The 22276-nt window shown below is 41.7% G+C and overlaps 1 protein-coding gene across 2 annotated transcripts in view; it reads left to right on the top strand.

The window, feature by feature from the left end:
- ITGA9 (integrin subunit alpha 9) overlaps positions 1–22276 on the top strand; it is a 212119-nt gene that overhangs the window by 6213 nt on the left and 183630 nt on the right. For both annotated transcript variants that reach the window (XM_054274023.1, XM_054274024.1), the window contains exons 2-8: positions 2111–2238; positions 3472–3578; positions 9500–9623; positions 15187–15254; positions 17501–17630; positions 19143–19228; positions 21812–21880. In XM_054274023.1, the coding sequence (XP_054129998.1) occupies positions 2111–2238; positions 3472–3578; positions 9500–9623; positions 15187–15254; positions 17501–17630; positions 19143–19228; positions 21812–21880 (712 nt within the window). The remainder of the gene's footprint in view (positions 1–2110; positions 2239–3471; positions 3579–9499; positions 9624–15186; positions 15255–17500; positions 17631–19142; positions 19229–21811; positions 21881–22276) is intronic.

Below are 22276 nucleotides of genomic sequence, written 5' to 3' on the forward strand. Positions count from 1 at the left end.
CCCATTCATCTTTTTAAAGAGAGATGAAAATGCTGTGTAATTTAGGCTCCATTGTCTCTGTCTTTCATGTTGCAACCCAAGGTATCTTGTGCACTAGTTACCAAATAATATTTATTTTTCTTAGGTTAGAACAGGACCTGTTTTAAACTGGAGTTTGGTGTGACCTGTGTTATCTTACTGTTATAGCAGGTCATAGAAACATGGTGTTTCTTTTTGCACTTTGAACCTGTAACTCTTTAAGATCATGTTAGATCTCCTGACTTTCAATAAGTGAATGTTATGCATTCATTGCCTGTGTAAATGAAATGACTGGCATTTGATTTAATATCTGCTGCCTGCCTAGTAGGATTTCCATTTAGAGTTATTTTTCAAGCTCCTTTGCACTTGCTCTCCAAGTGTGCAGCCTCTGTAGTTTTTAGCAATTTAAGTATTTTAGACATTCATTCTTCTCACTTGTGAAAGCATGATATGTGTAACAGAGTGCAAGAGTGCAATTCCATTAGAATTCTCCAAATGAAACAGTTTGGCCTATAAAATCTCAGAGAAAATGGTCACTTAACACAGGCATTTCTCAGATTTTTGTAAATGTATCAGGTTTTTTTTACCACAGGCCAATTTTGTTGCATCCAAGATCCAAAGCAGTGTGTCAGGAGTGGAGGTAGGCTCCTGTTGTGTATAGATGAGGCTCTGATGCAGGAGAAGCTCTTTTGCATGGCTCAGGCTGGCCCTGGACAAGTGCACACCTTGTGCCTTGGGTCTCCTTGTGTGTACTGGGATGGTGATGATGAGTGGTGGTTGGTATGGAGCTTTAGGTTGGAGGGTGAGGGAAAAGTTGTTAAGAACAGGGAAAACATCAATTTGGGGGTTGGTGCTGGGCTGTGTGTGAAATACCAAATCTGAGAGAGCTGTGTGTGCAGGCTGACTTTGCACCAATGGCTCTTAGTGGCTAAACCAAGAGCAGTGTCCCCTTGGGTAGCTGCTGCCTCCCAGAGAGCAGCCTGGGTCTGCACAGGGGACTTTTGGAGCCCTAGCCCTTTGGAGATGGTTGCCCTTAGTTCCAGCCCTGGGCTTAGCTTTAGTGAGATTTTTTGTACATTCTGTCATGCTGTGCATTTGTACATACTGTCATGCATGACAGTACAAGAGAATTGCAGAAGTGTTACTTAGCTGCTCTCCTTGGAGCTGCCTTCCTCCTGCTTAACCTCCTTCTTCCTCCTCACCTGCCCAGGTCTGGGGTCACAACCGCTTGAGGAAAATTGTTCTTTTAATAAGGAGACAGTGAAATACTTGTGCATCAGTACTTGTGCTTCCCCTGTAATCCTCCTCAAAAAGCATCCCTTAGGGCATAAGAAGATGGAAACCTGGTTGTTAAAGAGTTTAACTAGATCCTAGCACAAGTGATTAAAAAGTGCTGGCCATCTTTCTTTTGAGGGTTACCCTATAGTCAGAGCAGGCCATTGGTGCTTCCCAGAAACACTGGATCTCATGTGGGGTCCAGGTAAAGTCTTCACAGCCTTAATGATAAATGTTGGTTGATAGCAATGTATTGTGGAAGAGAGATGCTTGTATTGTTGGTTTGATTTCTTGCTGTTGTTTATTCAAGATGTAATTATATAAAACATTCTGAGAATGGGGTGCCTCCACTTTCTAAACAAGCTTACAAATCTTGTGCTGCCTGGCAAGACTGCAGCCAGCAGGAGGTTCAGATTTTATCTGCTGTGTGTCTATCAGTTCTGGATTGATGTAGCTGAAACTGAGGAAAAATGGATGTAGGTGCTGTTGTGCTCTTAATGCTATCCTAAAAGCTTTTGGAAGGTGTGTGGTGAGGGTGTGTCACTTTAAATGTGGTACAATCCTAATAGAATTTTTTTTTTTGTTAAAAATATTTGAGCATTCACTGTGGAGAAGCACAGTGGTGTGAAGAAGCACAGCACTGCCTTTATTGAGTGTGGTGTTTTCAGTTCATGAATCAGTATCATTTTTTTACAAGGTTGCTGAGAAAAGTGGTTTTGCTAGTGAAGCTCTAGCAATGTGAGCCTTGGTGGTGTTTGTGGATTCTTTTCTTTTCCTCCTGAAATTAATCACTTGTTGCTTTGTTTCTGGTTTCCAGGGTCTTGGTTGGTGCCCCCAAGGCAGAATCTAAATACAGCGCTTCTGTTCAGTCCCCTGGAGCAGTGTTCAAATGTCGAGTTCATACCAACCCTGACAGAAGATGCACAGAACTGGATATGGGGAGAGGTGGGTAGTTATGATGTTGGGACAGTAGGAGGCAACCAAAAAAATCCAAACCACATGGCCAGCAGTTCTTCTTCCAACTTCAAATTGGCCCCAAAATATTGAGAGGCAGCCATCAGCCTTTCCTGATGGATTTTGAACACTGTTAGCAAAAGTGTCGTATTCTCTTCAGCATTACAAAATGAGATCCCACTGGTGCTGGTGTCCTCTCAATGACCTTGCTTGCTCTTTCCACCAAGTAACCAGGTAAATGTGGATTTTTTCCTGCTAAACGTGAGCTTCTGTCTCTTTTTCACCCGCTTCAGTGTGGCTTTTCAGCATGTTGGTGACTATGTACGTGTTTTGGAGTGCTGCTGCCTGCTCCAGGCAGTGCTGAAGTCAGAGTGCATGAGTGACCCGAGGAAATGCTGTGAATGGCTCATGATATGTGATGTTATTGGTAATGTGGTGATCTATGGGTTCCCTATTAATACAGCAAATAATTTCTTGAGTTTACTTTTTGTACTAAAGTGGTCTCAGTGAGAGCGCTTGTATGCCATTGCATGGGATCAGGGTTGACTTCAGTTACTCTGATGAACTGTCTGAGGCAGGGGAAGGTGGAGGCCTAAAGTAAAATTATGATCTGAAACTTCCTGCTGGATAATGATGGTAAAGAATGAAGCATTTTAATATTTTGGTTTTCTTGGTGACATGTTGCTTTTTCTGCCTTTATACAATAAGGCATTGTTCATCTTGTACTTACACTAAGTGGAATTTCTGTTTATGAAGTTCACATGTGTTAAGACAACGTTTTGGCTAAGTGGTTTGTCCTCTACCGGATTGTAAGTTGTCATGGATTCATGAGTGCTGCCTGACAGGACTATAGATCTCAGCCTTATTTTTTTTTTAAGCGCCCCTGATCTCATTTTCAAGATTGCATTGAGGAGGCAATCTGATACCTCTTCCATTGACTTAATGGTTTGATGGTTCATTTAAGTAGAGCTGTGAACACAGTGTGATAGCTGCTGGCTGTTGGGGACAAGGTCTGTCCTCATCTGTTTATGTGTATGGTGCCACCTAGGAGTGAGAACATTGCCCCAGTTAATGCATTCAAGAACTAATAAATAATCAGGATGCAGGGGGAAAGAAAAGCATTGGCAAATGTTTGATGGGAAATCTGTTTTTTTGTCGGGATTCTTTGGTAGGTATTTAAAATTCACGGTCCTTGCCTTGCTGCCTTTCCCTTTTTTTCTGTAGGCAATTCTCGGGGCATGCTCTGTGGAAAGACCTGTAAGGAAGACAGAGATGATGAGTGGATGGGTGTGAGCCTAGCTAGACAGCCAAAGGCTGGTGGAAGTGTGTTGGTAAGTCCATACTATTCTTTGATCTCATTAAAAACGTAGCTGCTGCCTGACTAAGCACATCAGGATTGTGTTGGCAGTAACTGGCAGAGTCCAGGCAGCAGATTCCGTAGTCCCTTTCTTCAAGCAGAAGTGAACTCCAGCCAGAAGACATGATTTATAGAGGGAGGACTCCAAGCCATCATACCTGACTTGTGTCAGCCAAGGACTTCCTCCTAAATCTGAGGATTTATATCTTTGAACTGAATAAATACAATTTGTCTGGGAGGTATTCTACTAATTTGTTCTTTTTGTAGTTTTCCTGTGTTTATGTAGGAAATAGGAAAGCATACATTTTCCTTGAGCATATGAATTGCGTCTGAAAACTTACAAGGAAAAATGTAAATTGCTCTTTGTGGCCATATTTTTCATTTATCTATATTAATTTCCTATTGAGAAGGTAGAAGAGTTGCAGATAGAGATGTCTAAACTGTGTGTGGATTGACTTACTGTGCAATCACTATGCACATAGACAGGATAAGGAGAGCAGATATGATCCTTAGGATGTGCAATATTTCTTTGCAAAACTTTTCCTGTAATATTGTAAAGAGTCCCGGACAAAACCCTTTCTAGAATGCACAGGTATTTTACATTATGATTTTGCATTTATTGTCTGTACATACATCCATGGTTGGGTTCTGACTGTACCTGAGTGAGTGTGTGTGCAGGGAAGTTAACAGAAATTAAAAGAATTTTGCAGCAAAGTGTTGTGCATATTATATGTGGCAGGCAAATATCAAGGTTGTATCAGGGTAACCTTGACAGCAGTCTAATTCTAAACAGCACTGTTTGTGAATCGGAAACTTTCAGTTTGCCCCATCTTTCCAATGATATAGAGGACTGCCCTTGTATGGAACTGTCAAAAAGCTGCTAGTGAGAAAGATCTTGTGCAGTGATTACTGTACCAATCACCTGTAAAAGGCAAGAGGACAAACCTGCTTCCCTCAAAGACTTTTTTAAAAATATGTGCTTAGGGTACCAGTGCTTATGCCCCAAATTCTTGTGCACCAACTTCCCTGTGGGCAAACAGGTAGGTTTGATACCTTTCTGTCACAGTATTGTGATATTTTTTGCCTCATTTCTCTTGGTATATACCTTGTAAGTGTGATAGGGGCTACCTTTCCTTTTCTTAGATATTTTAAACATGTTCAGGACTAGAGGAGGAAGGGAGAAAGAGGGGCATAAATAAAATAGACTGTAAACGTATACAACAGAGGATAAAATTCATTCAAGGCATTCATGCTAGTGTATGCAATTCATATTTTCAGGGTGTATCCTGTGCTGTATGTGCTCAGTTCTGTGTGACAACTGAGGAGTAACTTGCATTTATCAGGATAACACTACCCTTGAGAAACTTCCTTTCCATTGTCCAGTCGTCAGGCTGACATTCATCCTAATTAATTTTTAGAAGGTTTTTAATGCATTTTTTTGGGCAGCTCTTAATTTCTTGTACAAACTATATTTTAAGAATAGCGGATTTTGTGTATTTTGGTTCAAAGGGAAACAGGATGCAGCTGATGCTTAGGGGTCATCTCCCTAGAGAGAAGCAGTGATTGAAGGGAATGCTGGTGGGGCAAAAAGCCAAGGTGGGTGCTGCCTGGCTGGATGGAGGCTACAAGGGTGAGAGACATGGGCAGTCTTGCATTAGTCTGAGGGGTAGAAATTTCACACATAAAGCAGGTTAAAAGTGAAATGTAAGTAAAGTAAAATACACAGCTGGTAGTATGCTTATTTCAGTGCAGGTTAGGGTGGTCTCCACAAGTGACACTGATTTAAAAAAATCCTGATCCAGGGCTCTGACAAGATTATGCTACCCCTCACCATGTAGACCATGTCCAGATGCCGGAGAATATTTAATTATATAATTCTCATTATTATTTATCACCAAAGTCTTAAACTACTAATTATATATCTGTGCGCATCTGCGTGTAAACAGTGCCTAAAATGAATGCATACAGATTCCTTTGTGGAAGGAAATTACCTGGATGTTTCAGGTCACTGTTGCTCTCTGTTTTGAGAACTTTTTACTGAAAAAGATTTGTGATTTTTCCACAGATGGTTTTCCATACATGTGCTCTTCTAATTTTAAGGATTAGCATTTCTTTAAAATGTAGCTTTTCTTTGAGGCCCATTTGAAAAAACTGGTTTTCTGAGACGATGTGTCTGAATATGTGTTCATAGCTGTATTTGCCAGTTTTTTTTTTTTTTATTGCTAGATAACATGAGTGTGTTTCTTTAGTTAGGAATGTGTAGAGTTTATATTGTCAGAAATTGCAGCTATATTTACTGCATCCCCTCCAGGAATTCCTTTAAGTCAGAGTAATATCTTTCTGGTCAGTAGCCCTGGATGGATTGTTTGGTTTTTTTTCCATGAACAAATGTAATTGCCTGTGTGAAATATTCATGCTCTTGGCATCCTGTGTTAGATTAACTAGTCACACAGTTTAATTGTGGGTTGTATAAAGAAGTTGATGCTTTTGCTTTGTAGCTGCTTAGTGACCTAAATTTTTTTCTTATCAGCTTTCCCCAGTTGCCTGATAAGAGTACCAGCTACGATGGCAACAGGGCAGTAGGGAAGGTGAGGAGCATGGCAGAGGGCTTTAGTTGGTGTTTGGTAAAAGGTAGATTGTGTTTGAGCCCATGTTGTGCAAGGATGTTACTAAACCAGAATTTGGTGTTTGTGTGATGGATTAAATAGTAAAGCATCAAACAGTGAGGTTATAAACAAATGTAGGAGTAAGATTTAATGAGAAAGTTTCTTGTCCTTGGATACACTACCAGTCAGTGTGCATTAATCTCAGTACTGCAATAATACATCTGAGATTGCCTGCTCTTTCCAAACTGAAACAGCAAAATTCCTCCTTTTACTTCTGTTGGGAGAGGAAGCAGGGATGTTGCATTGTGACTGGGAGATAAGCCACATCCTTCTGTCTTGCTCTTCCTAAATACCTGCCACTTCTGTCATTCTGTTGCTCTTCCTGTGGAGCAAAGCTGGTGGCTGCAGCAATATGCAAAAGAGCCAAGTGTCAGCAGTTCTGAAACGGCCAATTAATTATATTGCAGTACTGCAGTGTCAGCCATAAATAGATACCTCATCTTGCTTTGCTCAGAAGCATTTTATTTTGCTTCAAGGGTTTGCATAATTTCTCCCCTGTTCTGTGGTAGGGCTGGGACCTGTACCCCAGCAGCAGCTGCTGAGCACCAAAGTATGCTGATGGTTTCCCTATTGCACAGGGACTTACCTATAACTTGCATCGACTTACCTGTAACTTGCATCTAAAAACAGGGTGCAGAGGTTGTCAATTGTTTGCAATTGCCTCAAATTCAGGTGACTCACTTCTGTTCCAAGGACCCCTTCAGACCTGTGCTGTTGCTGCCAGAGAAGGAAGCATGTAGCCCCATCACCTTGCCTTGGCAACGTTGAATGATACAGTGACAGTTATTGTAATCAACTCTAAAGGCTTTTGAGAAGACAGAAAAAACTAAAATCAGATGTGTTGTGGTAGGGAGACAAATGTGCTTGTTGTCTGGCTACAGAGAAATGAGTTTTGAGGAGGAGGAGGAGCTGCTGGACTCTTGTCCATTGTAAAGATGTCAAATTCTGTAGCAGTGGCACAAGGAAGGCTGGGGAAGCACTAACTCAGGTAACCAAGGAAAGTTCATGCCTTGAAGGTTGCAGACTAAGGCAGTCAGTGGTGAACTATAGTGTGCCTGAATACGCATCGTGATGAAGGCACAGAAAAGTGGTCATTAACTCAAGACTTAACAGATTGGTTTAAGTGTGTCCAGAGTTGCTAGACTGAGCCCATAGCTTCTAGTTGATTTTGAACATACTTCTTACCCAGCAGCAGCTTTTTCTCTCCTTATATTGTTTTATACTTCTTGGCTTCTGCACCTCAGTCCTGAGCAAAGCCACCTGCTTGTGATGAAATGCTGCTGTTCCCCCTGACTCCATTGTTTGTACTCTTCTGAGAGAGATTAATTAGTGGGTAATTTATGTGAGTGTCTTTCAGTTTCTGAAATATAAAATATCAAGGAATTTATAATACTACAATCCTTGATATTTCCAGAATTTAAAAAAATACTCTTGACCTGTTTCCATTTGAGTTTATATCCAGAGTTGGGGTTGACGATTCTGTTGCTGTAATGGTGTGTGTATTTATGGCATTGTCTTTGCAATAGTTGTGCCTGTGTATATTTGTGCTCACAGATCCATCAGGAGAGAAGCTATTTCCTGCTTTGCTGAAAATGAGTGTTTCACATGTTGGTTATCTGTTGCTGTTGAATTTTGAATGGGTAGTGCGTGGGGATGGAAATCATAACTGAACCTCCTCAAAGTGCATCCAGGAGTCTCCAAAGCTGCTCCTTATTGTACTTCTCACATGCATTTGGCTGTGGAGCTGACTCCCCTCAGAAGGATTATTTGCATCACAGATGGCAGCCTGCAGCGTGCAGTGTGGTGCAAAACTTTCTGCAGCCCCCAGAGCCCCTCACTGTCCCTCGTGATAGCCGTGTGTGGAAATATGTGCCTCTCTTTGGACACAGGAAATTAGGAAAACAATAAATATCAAATGTAACACTGCTAATAGTAGAGCAGGTTTTGCACAACTGATTTTGCTCTTTGAGAGTAGTATTACCTATTTATATCTTTCTGGACATAAGTATATTGAAATCTGTTGATGGCTGGATTGAATTTTGAGCTTCTCGGTGGCCGATATACTTCCCATGTCCTTTAGTGGAGAGGTGACACAGCTGTGCCTGCTTTGAGTGGATATAATTTTTAACAATGTTGACATGCTCCTATGGGCAGCTCTGAGGTGCTGAATCAGAAAAGTGGGGTTGCACACAGAACTGGAAGACAGAGGGTATCTCATCTGAGAGAATGGAGTCAAATATGGGATTTGTGAAGGGAGTTGGTGCAAAGTGTCCAGGAAAAGACAAAGGCATGTGGAGGAGATGACTTCTAGCATAGAGGCTTGGTCTGTTGGCATGGAGTTAAGCCTTAAATGATATAAATTGACACATCTACAGTGACTTAAGTGTAGACTCAGATGGAGATATGGTCTGGCATGTGCTAAGTTCAAAGCCATTGTTGTTTCACATTTCCTTTTCTTTTATTCCAAATAAATCCTGAGCAGAAGCCAACTTGTGGGATGGCTGGCAGCAATGCAGTGTTAGTTTTTGGAGCAAATGGGTTCTGAGAAGTTGTGAACCAGGCTCTACATTGCTTGCATGTGTGCCTGTGTGTGGCAGTTGTACTGAGCAAGTGTCTGGTGAGTCCTGTTTTTCAGGATGATCTCATTCTTCACGATAAAGCTCTGCAGGTTGTCTGCACCTTGGCTAATGTTGCCACTCTTGTTGCTACAAAATCCTTGGTATTTTCAATTAAATTCACTACCAGTAAGCAAGGCTCAGCACATCTGTCACCAGAACACAGAGCTGCCTTTCCCAGTAGAAACCAACCTTTGACTCACAAATGCATTATTTGGTGGTTTGACCTTCTGAGTATTCTCAGTGTCTTTATTCTTGTTTTTCACCTTTTACTGGGTTCTGTTAGTGCATCTTTAGTTAGAAAAGCTTTGCTGTCTGCAAGGATTCATGCACAGTCAGAGATTTTGAAATTTCCAGCATAGGCTCTGAGATTTCTTGTTTTCCTAGTTATATACATGTGAAGGCTGAGATCTGAGCTGCCAGGTCAGACAGTGTCCTGAGCTGCAGAAGGTATCAATGAGAAGATACTTCAGTAACAGTGGAATGTAAGGAGAGTACAAGGGATTTGCAGGGTGAAGGTGATGCTGAGTGGTCCAGTTCATGCATGCTTTGCCTGGGTCAGAGTGATCTCCTCTGACTCTGGGCCAGTAACCCATGTTGTATGATCTGTTTAGGCATGTGCACACCGTTGGAAAAACATCTACTATGAGACAGAGTACATCCTGCCCCATGGCTTCTGCAACATCATTCCTCCTGACCTGCAGTCCAAGGGGAGGAAGCTCTTGCCCTGCTATGAAGGTAAGGAGTCAGGCCAGAAGTGGAGCTTATAATGTTCCTTGCTGTGCTTCTAACAATACAGTAACCTTCAGTACTGTTTTTTTTTCTTTTCAAAACACGTGACTGCCTTGTGGCCCAGCTGTGGTGGTGGTTGGGTTTTGGATGAATTTGGCAGAATAGTACAATGACTGGATTCTGTGGCTGGTAAAGTGCATGGTTGCACTTTACTGGAGGAATAGAAAGTTTCTGAATTGTGTTTTGAGGCAGCAGCTCTCCCCTTAGGTAAATAATAAGAAGATATTGCTATGAGCTTGGCCTTTTGTGCTTCACGGTGACATGGAATAAAAATCCTGAATTATGTTGCAATCATGAACCAATTTGCCTATCTTATGGAAACACTTTCATTTTTATATTGTCATTTATCAGAAGATTGGGATGTGGGACAGGGAAGAGGGTTACTTTCCTCACTTTGGGGGTACTTTGCAACAATTTATATTAAATTGCTGCTGTGTTAAGGTCTGGGTTTGAGGTGGATACAGAGGGAGGGCTTCAGCTCTGAGCCATGGATGGCTGTGGCTTTTGGTTCTGCACCAAATCCCACGTGCCATCATTTTAGTATCTCCTTCTCTAGTGCATGTGAAAATTTTACATCATGTTTCCATTTTTAAAAGACTTCAGAAGACAGAGTCTCCTTGGCCAAAAGGAATTAACTGAATAAGAGGCACAAATGTATTGTTAGGTAGAAGATATGGTATCTCCTAAGATTATTTGATATGTGAGAAGTTTTGAGGGACTTGTACCAGCCATGCTAGCTGCTGTGCAGCAGAGTACATAAAAGCTATGTAAGCCTTCCTGTTGTGGGTACTGTTCTACTGCATTTGTCCCTCCTTGCCTCTCTGCCCTCCTTGTTAGTGTCAGCAAAATCAGGATAAGGCCTCTCACTGATGTTATACACTGCAAATCATCTGATATTAACTTTATGGACATTGTGCACATGCAGGAATGCCAATGGGGCTCCCTCTGAGCCTTTGTTACTGCTCCTGCACTGCCTGAAGCCATGGTGGGGATGTGGTTTCTGGAAGAGAAGAATCACTTGTGTTTATCTATGCGTCATGTTTTTGGAGTAAAACTGCTGTTAATCTGACAGGATATTTGCCAGGAATTGCTAGAAAATAGAAATGTGTGGGCCTAGTACACGTAGAGCAGCCAGTGGAAAGTTGGCAGGCTTGATGCAGTACTATGCTGGTGTAATTTCACTGCATAGTAAGGTGAAAATTGAAAGTTTGGGACTGATTTCCACACAGCCCCCTGCCACATCAGACATGAAATCACAGTGTCACAAGGAATGGCTGCATTTGTTTGCTCCCGATTCTTTAAATTTCAATAAAACAAGCTTCAAGAGAGATAGCTGTGGTGTGTCACACAAAGGAGTTCATTGTTTAAGGTTTGCTGGAAAATAAGTTTGCAGTCATCCTTGTAACTTTTTTCCCTTCACTTTCTGGAAGGAGCAGAATAATTTTCCTCCACTGACACTGATAAATGGCTAGTGCAAAGCTTTGAGTCTGAAGTGCTTGTGCACTGACAGCCTCTGTGGCCATTGCTGGGAGGCTGCCAGACCTGTGGCTGCAAACCCTGCCTGGGACACATGCCTGTGCCCGACAAGATTCCAGTGTCCCAACCTTCTCTGGACCTCGCCATGTGCAAACAGGGGTAGACAGTAGTGTGCCTGCTTCCAGGAGCCTTGTTTTTAATGCAGATAAGGTGATAAGCCTCTACAGGTGAGGGGTGCAGGCCAGCTGAGTGCACATCAGTGTCCATCCATGGAGAAAATGGAAATTTCCTGACTAGATGGCACTGGTGCAACAGCATAGTAGTCTCAATCCATTTTATTCTTGCCCGGCTTCCCTGAAGGGGCTGACAGAAGTCTGGAATTGAGAGATAATTAGAACACAGCAACAAACTTAATAGTTAAATACAATCTCTCTAGTAGGAACTACTCTGGTTTAGATGGGCTGGATGTGGTATAATAGCTGCTTTATGGGGCCACAGTCTTTCAGGCAGTACTTTCAGTTGGTTATTTTTCCCATAGTTTAAATGGCTTTCCAAAAAAGGGAGCTGCCTCTTCATTCCCCCAATGCATTCAGTTTACAAGAAAGGATGGTTGTGTGTACTGTGAGAGGCAGTCCAGCTGATGAGGAGAGCTGGGATGGTTTCCTACTCCTCTGTGGTAGGAATTGATGGTGGAAATGGGGAAGACTGATGATCCCTTTGGTTAGTAAGTAAGGGGAGCAGCACATGCTCATATTCCTTGCATCCAAAACAAAAAGTATTTTTTCCCACAGGTCCAAACCACATTTGGTTTTCTGGGAGCCATCAAAACATCCCTGCGTTGTGGTGGCAACTCAGTATCACAATGCTAGGTCAGAGAGATTACAACTGTTTCTTCCTAGAGTAGTGAAACACTGTAATATAGGAAACAAAAAGCTTTCAGCACATGTGATATTTTACATCTTTGAGGACAATAGATTATTTTATTGTACTCTGTAGCTTAGTTTATGTTATGGCATTCAAGTTTGCCTAGAGACTGGCAGAGAGTTTTGTTCAAAGAACAAGTTCGGGGGCATTTACCTTCAGAATTGTTGTGCATCAAATCTTGTTCTTTTTCCTTGTGTGTTGTTTTATGCAATTACTCCATCCTCCATCTCACTTTTCTTGTAACCTGAGATCATCCTGGCTGCAAACCACTGCCATCTTCTTCTCTCTTTTCCTGTATGTATTATTCATGGCACATCTTTGAAATTGCACAGGCTGCAACCTCCTCCAGACTCAACCTCATCGTGCTGCTTTGCTGTCAGCTGTTGCTGCAGCAGTTTCACGGCTTGCAGTCTCTGTAATCAGGAATGCACAGCAGTCGGCAGGGAGACAGGAAAGAATAAAGAAGTGTAGAAATAACAAATTTGCCCTTGATTGCAGTTATTGCCTGGAGCTATGTGAAAACAAATAAATTTAATGTCCTGCAAAGGTTGTTATTCAGGCATACAAAAACTATGAGCTGATACAATAACTGCACAATTTCCATCTAGTTGGTTGCTTTACTTCATGGCTGGCTGGCTGGCTATGTTGTATGAGTGACATGTGTCACTACCATGCACTGAAGTGGAGGTGAGGTACAAGTAATCTTGGTTTCTTGGTTTCATCCCTTTCTGAATTCATCTATTGCTTGGGAGAGGCAGAGTGGCTCTAGGGAGCAGACAGAGGTCTGTGATGCTGGGATGTGACCATCTAGGATGACTGGCACCCCTTGGCCATGGATGCATGGGTGGAAAGGATCTTGCTTGCATGTGGAGGCAGGTGTACATCACTGCAGATGGGAGTTAGGGGAGCAGATGAGAAGGGGTAGTTTTGTGCTGAAAGGGTTAGGCAGAAATCCAGGAGCCCAGTGCCTGTCTGTACTGGGCTGCTGGCTTGTTGGGGAGGACGATATCTCTCTTGATTCCCCCCGAAAATGGTGTGCTGATCTCCCCTCTGTGTCACTGGAGCTTTAAATTCTCAAACAGCCCAGATGTCTGAGGTGTTTGGGCCTCCATGCTTACATTTCCACTTGTGAAATGTCATGGCCTTGGCAGTGAAGACTGAAGCAAATAAAGCCTGAAGACAGGAAGAAAGCAAATGTCGCCCCAGACTTCAAAATGGGCAGCCAAAGAAGCCATTCAATATTTCAGCCTTCTCTGCAATTTCTCTTGCAAGGGGTCCCTGTTTCCACTCAGCAGTGGAACCTACATTTTCTTTAGTACCCTTTTGTTGTTCATGTATCTCAAGAAGCCCTTCTTGTTAGCTTTGATATCTTTCACCAGATTTAATTCTGAATGGGCTTTGACCTTCCTCATTGCATCATGCGAGGGTGGGGATCTTGCTATAGTGAATGCACGGCTTTTAGGACATGCACAGAATTATTTTTCAGGAAATGCTGGAGGGAGGAATCTCTTCCCCTTGGCTCTCTTAATGAAAAAAATGTTCACATTGATAAAAAAATATTTTTCCCCAGGCAAGTACTGGACAATCTGTATGTGGAGAGTTAGCAGTTCACCTAACCCTAACACTTGCTGCATAGCTGTGGGCTAATATGGGCTTCAGTTCTCAGTGAAATTGTCATTTCACATGGGTTGCCATTAGGAGACCAAGCTGTGCTTCTGGTCTGCTGGGATGGATATCACTTTGGCAGGACCCTACCTTGGCCAAGAGTGTTGGGCATTGGGACTGTAATTTGTGGATCAAGCCTCTATTCTGCATGGTGTCTCCAGCTGAGCTTCTCCCTGTGCTACTGGTATGACCTCAGCAAATGTCTGAAATTCTGAACATCTTTATGATGTTAGGAAGAGGCTCTGTGTAGTACAGAAGGGAGAATGGTGTGTGTGTGTGTGTGTACATATGTCTACATAAAAGATTTTGCAAGAAGGTAGCATTTTTTATAATTAATTCCTTCTGATCTTGGATAAGACAAAATGCAACTCCAAAGGAACTTGCTTGGTTCCAGAGGCAGTTTGCTCATCAATTTCATTATAATTAATGAAGCTTAAAATAAAAAAAAGTATAAAAATGTTTCACAGTTATCAGGTTTTATGCTAAATTGTTTCTGAACATGAATTACTGTAATATACAGGAAAGAGTGATAGTATGGTAGATATTTGAAAATAATGCTCTGGAAAAAAACTGGAAAGGCTCTGATCCAGCTGCAAGTTTCAAATACTTCCAAGATGAAAATATTTGAATTAGGGTAGGGTGGAAAGTGATTTTCTTTTTTTTCTCTTTTTCCTGCTCCTCACTGTGAACTTAATGTATTCCTAGAAATATTTATTTTCTCATCATCAAAAAGATAAAGTAAAAATGCCTCAGGTTTGAGAGGGCAAATGATTGCTATGTAAAATCCATAAACAAAAGCTGTAGGGTGCTGGTTGGCTTCCCTGTGAACTGGGAGTTCTAAGCATGTGGTCATGAAAAGCAGCAGAAATAAATATCCTGCAAAAGAGACTGTTGTTTGATCCAGTAGAAACACATGTCTTTTCCTCAGTCACTGTTTTCTTCCTGGAACTTGTGTTCTGAAGCACCCTCACCAGAAATGCTTCTGGGCACTTTGATGACTGTCGTTGTAGGGGAATATCACTTTATTTCTCTGAGGTAATGGGCCTGAGAGTTAAACCTCCTAGAGCACAGTCTGTGGCACACAGGGATGTGCATCACTTTTTGCTCCCCTTTTCTGAGCTGTGGTGATCTGCTACAGATGGCCTCTTCTGACACACCTTTACTGGAGTGATGCTGCTGGTCTTTTCGTGCTGCTGTGGCACTGCTTGTTTAGCATCTCTAGGGGCACTCTGGCCTCCCTCCACAGCTGGCTCCTTGTGATACTCCCTGATGTGGGTGGGTGTGCTGCTTGCTGCATCTTGGTGGCGGATCCACGGATGAAACCCAGAGCCCTGCATGCTGGTGTCTCTCCAGGCTGCGTGATAGAAACATAGATGGCTCAGGTGAAGAGTGTGTGCTGTACCAGGGATGACCACAGTTTGTTTTCTTCCCTTCTTCCATCCAGAGTACAAGAAGAAGTATGGGGAGGAGCACGGTTCATGCCAGGCAGGGATCGCAGGCTTCTTCACCAAGGTGAGCCGGGACGTGTACATGGAAGGCTTGGGGTGGGTAAGTGGCTCTCCTGTTGCATGTCCCAGGAGGAGATTCCCAAGTATGGCTTGGACAATGGGCTGAGTGCTGAGAATGGTCCCTTCCTGCCAGCAAACACTCCTTTGCCTTGTCTAGTTTCTCAGGTGTCTGTTTCTTGCACAGTGGTTCATACATATGTGCATGTGTCTCTCAAGGTCTGTGGACAAGTATAAATGAATTGACTCTGGAAATGTCTTCAGGGAATATTCTTATTATGTATGTCCCAAAACTTGCATAGAGGTATTTCTCTGTCTGTCATTAGCTCTTTACTGTAAGTGATGATGTAAAAGTCTTTCTTGAGTAATTTTGTTTATGTATGTGTACATGTGCATGAATATGATGCACATACATGCAGAAGATAAACACTTTTTTTCAGTTCTGCTACAGTTCTTTGTTGCAGCAAGATGGAGTAAAAAAATGTGGTAGAACATACACACCACAGTTGTTTTAAATACTTGACCACATTCTTTTCTGGACAGAAGTCTATCAGCCATGTTTCAGTTTTATCAAGAATTAATTTTTTCCCTTATGTTTGGATTTTTTTCTTTTGTTAATGTTTCAGGGTTGTGCCTTTTTCACTTGTGTGTTTTGGTTTTATTTTAAAATTTTTAAGAACACATACCTGCTCCTAATTATATATATGCACTGATCTACAGAATGTATTGTCCAGACTGATACGAACAGAATAAAGGTTTTCTCTTTCAGAAATTGCCTTTTGCCATTTCAGTAAACTGGGATGGCAGGCACTGTTGCCACAAGGGCACTGCCTGGTAACTGGATGTTCAGCCAGCAGCAGCTGTTTCCTGACTTTCTGCTCTCCCCAGCCTGTTTCTGTTCCCAGGCTTAAATTTTCCTTTGCTACCCTAGTTCAAAGGATACCTTTGAACTTTTATCACATCAGTCTGATGGCAGCAGGAAATGCAGATAAATGGCTTTTGGGGTCAAACAGGAGACCCTCTATCCTGTATTCAGTGCTGTGGATGGTAGTTTTTCCCGTCAGTAAGTGACCTGACAGGTATGGCCCATTACAAGGAAAAAGCTATTTCTAAGCACATGCTACTCTTTGGTTGGTTTTGTATTCCTGTCCCTGTAGTCATATTAGGAGAATCCCTTGTTTTACATCTCCCCCCAGCTGGAACTTGTCACCTGAAGGGGACTCAGGTATGATAGCAATTTCCTACAAGGATGGAGTCCACCCATGGCTTTACATTGAACGAAGATGTGAGGAAAGCAGCTGTTCATGTCTTCTTAGGGGGTGGAGAACTTCCTGGGGTTAATGCTCCGCAGGCTTACTTTGGTCCCTTGCTGGAGGCATTTAAAACCACATCCAGGAGCAAGGTTTTTCTGCAAGGATGCTGCATGTTTTTGGACAACATTTTGTGCATTTCTCTTGAATGTAAATGTACTGTGGATTTTGACTCAAAAATACTATCCATGACCATCTACCTTTGAATGCTGGATGAAACTGTGCCTGATTTCTATGGTCTTTCAAAATGTTAAATCAGTCTGGTTGTCTGTAATGCTCCCAAGCCATTTTATGATGCTATGATGACTCTTATATTCAGGTTGTCTCTCAAAGACCAGAGTGTCTGATAACAGAGCTGGGCAAAATGTTCCACCTGGGACATAACACACATCCTGCTTGTTGAGTGCATGGCAGCTGTTTAGCTTCACAGTTGTAAAATCAAAATCCTTTGTGCTGTTTCCATCATGTTTGGTTAGTATAGCATGTCAGCCAGTATCAGGGCATGATCTGTAGCTGAGTGGTGATGGGCTCTGGGTGGGCTGAAGTACTTCTGGCTCTGGGTCTTCTGAAGGATGTTTGGGAAAGGCAGAAGTAGAGAGATTTTTCAGACAATTATCAGGGAGCAGGGATAAACTTAATGATTAGTAAGGGATAAGCTTGATAGTTAGTAAGGTTGAGGAAAGTCATCTGTTGCAGCAGAAGCGCCAAGCAGAAGTGGACAGTAAAAAGGCAGTCTGTCACTAAGGTGTATGCAGTCACCTCCAGATTTGGGAAGAAGGAAGGATACTGTCCAAATGCACACAGAATGGAGGTTTTTACAGATAAACTTATTATTGGCGTTTTAAGTAAATATCCTGTCCTTTCTCCATTAATGTGTAAAGTTTTGATTGTTATTTTTTCCTCCTACCCTTTTCCTCACACACCTCCATTTTTCCTGTTGTAGGAGCTGGTTATTATGGGGGCACCAGGATCTTATTATTGGACAGGAACTGTCAAAGTGCTGAATCTCACTGACAACACATACTACAAGCTGAATGATGATGCTGTGATAGCCAGGAGGTACACATACCTTGGTAAGCAGCTTTCTCCTGCTTGCTGTGAATAGAAATTGTCCAGCAATGGTTTTCAAGGCTTTGATGCTATAAAGTTGGTAGTGTTTGTTTCTGTGGTGATGTAGATTATTTTTATAAAAAAAGTGTGAAAAGAAGAATATTTGAATTAAAATGATACTTATCTGGAAGCAAAGAAACATTCAAAATACTCAGTTTTTCTCTCCTTGTTCTAGCACCCTCCCCCCACACTTTGTTGTGAATTTTTGGACTAATATAGAAAAGGCATTTTAACATCACATTGGATTGTGGTGGGCTTCTTAAGATTCTTGCCTTTGCCCTGTAACAGTCAAATTATTTGTTACTAGTTGAACTGCATGTCTGCTTACGTGTGCCTTTAAAATGAGTGCAACAACTAATTACAGAATTTGTATTGCAGATGCATTTATTTCAACAAAAATAACACAATCTAAATGTGTTATTGGCAACTGAAGGAAGTTGTGAAAGGTTTGGATATAGGTACATCTTTAACTCAATTGGTTTTATTTGCTCTAAAACCAGCTAATGTCCCTGAAATGCTTAATTTAAAGGCTTCCGCTTAATCTGAAGTGCCTAAGACTGTTGAGACCTAGAAGGCATTTCAGCAGGTTGATAGTGTTTGACTACAGTCTTGCACTGACCTCTCATTGTCCTCTTAACCTTTAATATTTAAGAAACCATAATTTTGTAGATACTGCTTGGTGATAGCTAAATGAAGAGTTAATGTTTACCTGTTTGCAGACATAAATAGGTTTTGCCACTGATAGGCTTGAACTATAGAGTTTACTATGTTGATGAGAGCCTCATAATTTGTAGCAAAAGAGCAAGGCAAATAGAAAATAGCTTTAGAGGAAAGCTACTCTACTCATTTTTATTTAATATATATTATATTAATATATGAAATAAAGCTGAATCTTTGATCCTTTTATTTCAAATACACTTTTTTTCTTTGATATATTGTCCCATTTTTCTTCTTGCCTTGAAAAAATATTTTTAAGCTGTTGACTTCTCTTTGCCTAATGTCCTTTTCTGTTTCCCCAACGAAAAAGGAACATGATTTTCCATGGCATCCTGGGCAGTGATTTTAGCCAAAGGAGGACGCTCCTGTCTGATCCAAGTGGGACTGTTGCTCTTTGACATGATACTTTCACTGTGGTCATATGATTGCTTTTCTCTTTTTGTGTATGCCTTTCCCTGTTTTACTGCTTCCCTCTCTTGACTTGCAGTTGGCAAACTGCTCCCAATATGAGCTCCTTGTGTCCCTTGGTCATGTCCACACACATGGCTTTCTTGTCTCAGCTTTTGGAAGGGTACTGGAGGGTGCACTCTCATTTCCCTTCCCCATGAACTTTTGAACAGAACATTGGTCCGTCCTGAGCAGAAAGGTTGTTGAACCTCTTCAGTACATCCCTGGAGCAGGGAAGCCTTATAAGCCTCATCTGTCTGGTTGATCTGTTTTCCTGTCACAGTTATTTATTTATTTCATTTACTACTCAGGATATGCGGTGACAGCAGGTCATTTCTCTCAGCCAACTACGACTGACATTGTGGGAGGAGCTCCCCAGGACGGAGGCATCGGAAAGGTGTGGCTCTTTATCAAACTGTAATGTGGGTTGGGTGCAACACTGCATGAAATGTAGTACTGATTCAGTTCTAACATGCATGAGAAGACAAGAATTTTTTGTCTGCAGGGTAGTTTTGAGCACTGAGCAGGAGAGAGATGAGGTAGTTTGGTGAAGCTGTCAGATTTTCTCAACCTGTCCTTCCTGATGCATCGCATCCTTTGCCCTTCTTCCCTCTCTTTTCCACCTAGTCCTTACAATACTCATTTTAATGAGACACCGACAAGATCTCTTTCACACTGCTTTTGTTTAGGTTCAGGTATTACTTAAAACTTTCTTAGAAATGTAAATACTTGTAAAAGAGAATTTGTCTTCTGCTTCTTTTATTCACACATTTGACTATTTCAGTATTTACTTCAAGATAACATCTCTAGTAGAATGAGATTAGGTGATTTGATGCCATTTCTAAGCTTCATAATACTTTGATGTTTAGTGCATTAGAGTCTGGGTTTTTGCCAGCTATACTTAGAAATCTTGGTGATAGACTCTGAAGAAGGAAGGAAACAAAAAAGATCTTCCTATGGGCATATATGGGTTCAATGTCTCAAAGATGTAAACAAGTGAATGGCTAGATGGAAATGGCTAGTGAGTTAGGCAAGCCAGGTTCTCCTGTGCTGAGTATCCACGTGCTGTTGGAGAAGCTGGTTGAGGGTGAGCACTGTGACCTCTTATACTCTTCTAAATGAAAGGTGGAGCAAGTGGGAGTGGGGAGAAGGAGACAAGGAATGTAAAGGATCAGCTTTTTTATCTCTTTCTTCAAAATGCAATCCTTTTGGGGCATTCCTGTCACCACTTGCTTGAGCAGAGATATCCTGCAGCCCCCTTCCATCTTCCTACCTTTGACTCTCATGCTCTTTAGTGACATGAGTTGTAGCTGAATCATGCTGTGAGAAGTCTTCACTACCAGGAACACTATCCTGTTCAGGCAGGTTATTTTTGATAGTGACCATGTCCTGGGGGAGCAGTGCAAGGGGAGGAAATGGGATAAAAGTAGGAGATGAACTTGGTACTTACACCTGATCTGGCCTGACTAGGGTGTACAGGAAATAGCAGCACCACAGTTGCTATTGAGAAGACATTGGCATGAGAAAGACAGAGATTCCTTATCCCAGGTGTTGTGTTATGGCTGCTACAGTGCACTTCCTTCCAAGCTGCTTTTTCTGTGGAACAAATTTAATTTCTCTACAAGGAGGAGGGTGTGGAAACACATCTGCTAGCAAGAGAGCCACAAGAAAGAAGCTGGCTCTGTAGTTTAAAGATTACTGCTCTAGTCTCTAAAGCTTACATCATTCTCCTTTGGCATGGGATGCGGGTAGCAGGAACTGTCCTGGTTTAGGAACACATGGCAAAGTGTTGGTAAGACGTGCTGAATACAGAACATTACCATGAGCAGTCCTGTTGTGCTTTCCAAATACTCCAATAAGCTGATCTTTTCCACTTCTCTGATAGAAAGTGATTAGCATTGTCACACCTTTTCACTTAAGTTAAAGCCAAGATTCTTAATGAGACTAGGTAATTTCTCCAAAGTCACAAAGATTGTCATTATTTAAGATTGGGTTTGGAGTTGAGACACCTGGCAACATTCTGTTGGTGCTAAACATGCCACTGCATAAACCAGGGAGCCCTGTTTGCCCAGTATAGAGCAATTGTCCACAGTAAACCTGTGTTGTGTTCTTGACTGAAAACAGCTTTGAACTCTGCCTCACCACCTGTTAATAACTCACCACATTCCAGTGCTTGGCTCTTTTCACATGGCCTTGGAAGTAAGAGATCCTCTGTCCTACAAACTCTGTGAGCACCTGCTAGGAGGGAGTCTGTCAAATGCCACAGGAGTGTCAAAGACTGACTGAAACAGTCTTTCTGTTGAAGGGAATCCCTTTCTACAAGCCATGTACTTCCCATCTGAAATTTTGGTACAAGACGTGTTCTTGAACTTGAATCATCAATACTTTTATCCCTGAAGATTTCAGATTAACAGTTTCTCCTGTGGAAATGAGCAATGAATAGGCTGTATTTGAATAGTTTTCTGATTTAAAAATTGCTTCAGACAGAAACAGTGGAAATTTTTGTTTGTGGTCTGATTGGGATTTCTACTCTCACTGTTGCTAAAGCATCATGAAGTTTGCAATGCAGTATGTGCAGGCACATTTTCTTGATAAGGGAACACTAGATAAGGGAAGGGGAGCAGGGTTATGCGTCCTTAGTCTTTTGCCCTACTTATTTCCAGACAGTCTCCAGATGCCACTTAATTGGGAGTTGTAAAATTGCCTGGCTAGGTGCTTTTAAGTGCACACATGTGCATATACATGAGTGAATCAAAAAAAGTAGGCAACAAGATAATATTCCAGTGTTTCTTATGACAAGCCTGTGATTTTTCAGGACAGTGGAGAACTCTGTGTCATCTTTTAAAAGAAGACTGACCAGTAAAGTGGTCATGAAGTTGGATGCTGGCAATAGTCATGATCATGATTTAGATATTATTTGGAAAGCACAAGTGCTTCATAGTTAGTATTGGTAAACTTATTTTCTTTTTTCACCTTTCAGGTTTATATTTTCAGAACAGACAGACAATCAGGCTCTCTAATAAAGATTTTTCAGGCTTCAGGAAAAAAGGTGAGCATTTATATATGTGTGTTTTCTGCTAGGAGGGGGGTAGAGGGAGTCAGAAGTAATGGCAGAGTCATCCCGGAGCATCATTTTCATTCCACTCCTTCATAAGTTGTCCAGGGAACCCTCCCAGAAGAGCTAAACCTATTTTACAGATCAGCTGTATGCCATTTCCTCAGTAGCGGTCATGACTGCAATGTCTGCTCAATGTTCATGTAACTGAAATTGAAGGTCTTGCTGGAAATTGTAATAGTGGTTCTCTTTAGTTTTATGTGACTGTAGCAGTACCTCTGAGATGTGGGAAATTTAGTGAATGTTAGTGGGATCTAGCTTCTCCACTGTTGTGTTTGAATGGGGAACTCTTGTGTTCTTCATTTGGGGGCTTACTGGAGCTGTATTGCA

This window comes from Melozone crissalis, unplaced genomic scaffold (genome assembly GCF_028551555.1).
Source record: "Melozone crissalis strain CALT ecotype California unplaced genomic scaffold, PUWL_Pcris_2 ptg000016l_1, whole genome shotgun sequence".
Lineage (NCBI taxonomy): Eukaryota > Metazoa > Chordata > Aves > Passeriformes > Passerellidae > Melozone > Melozone crissalis.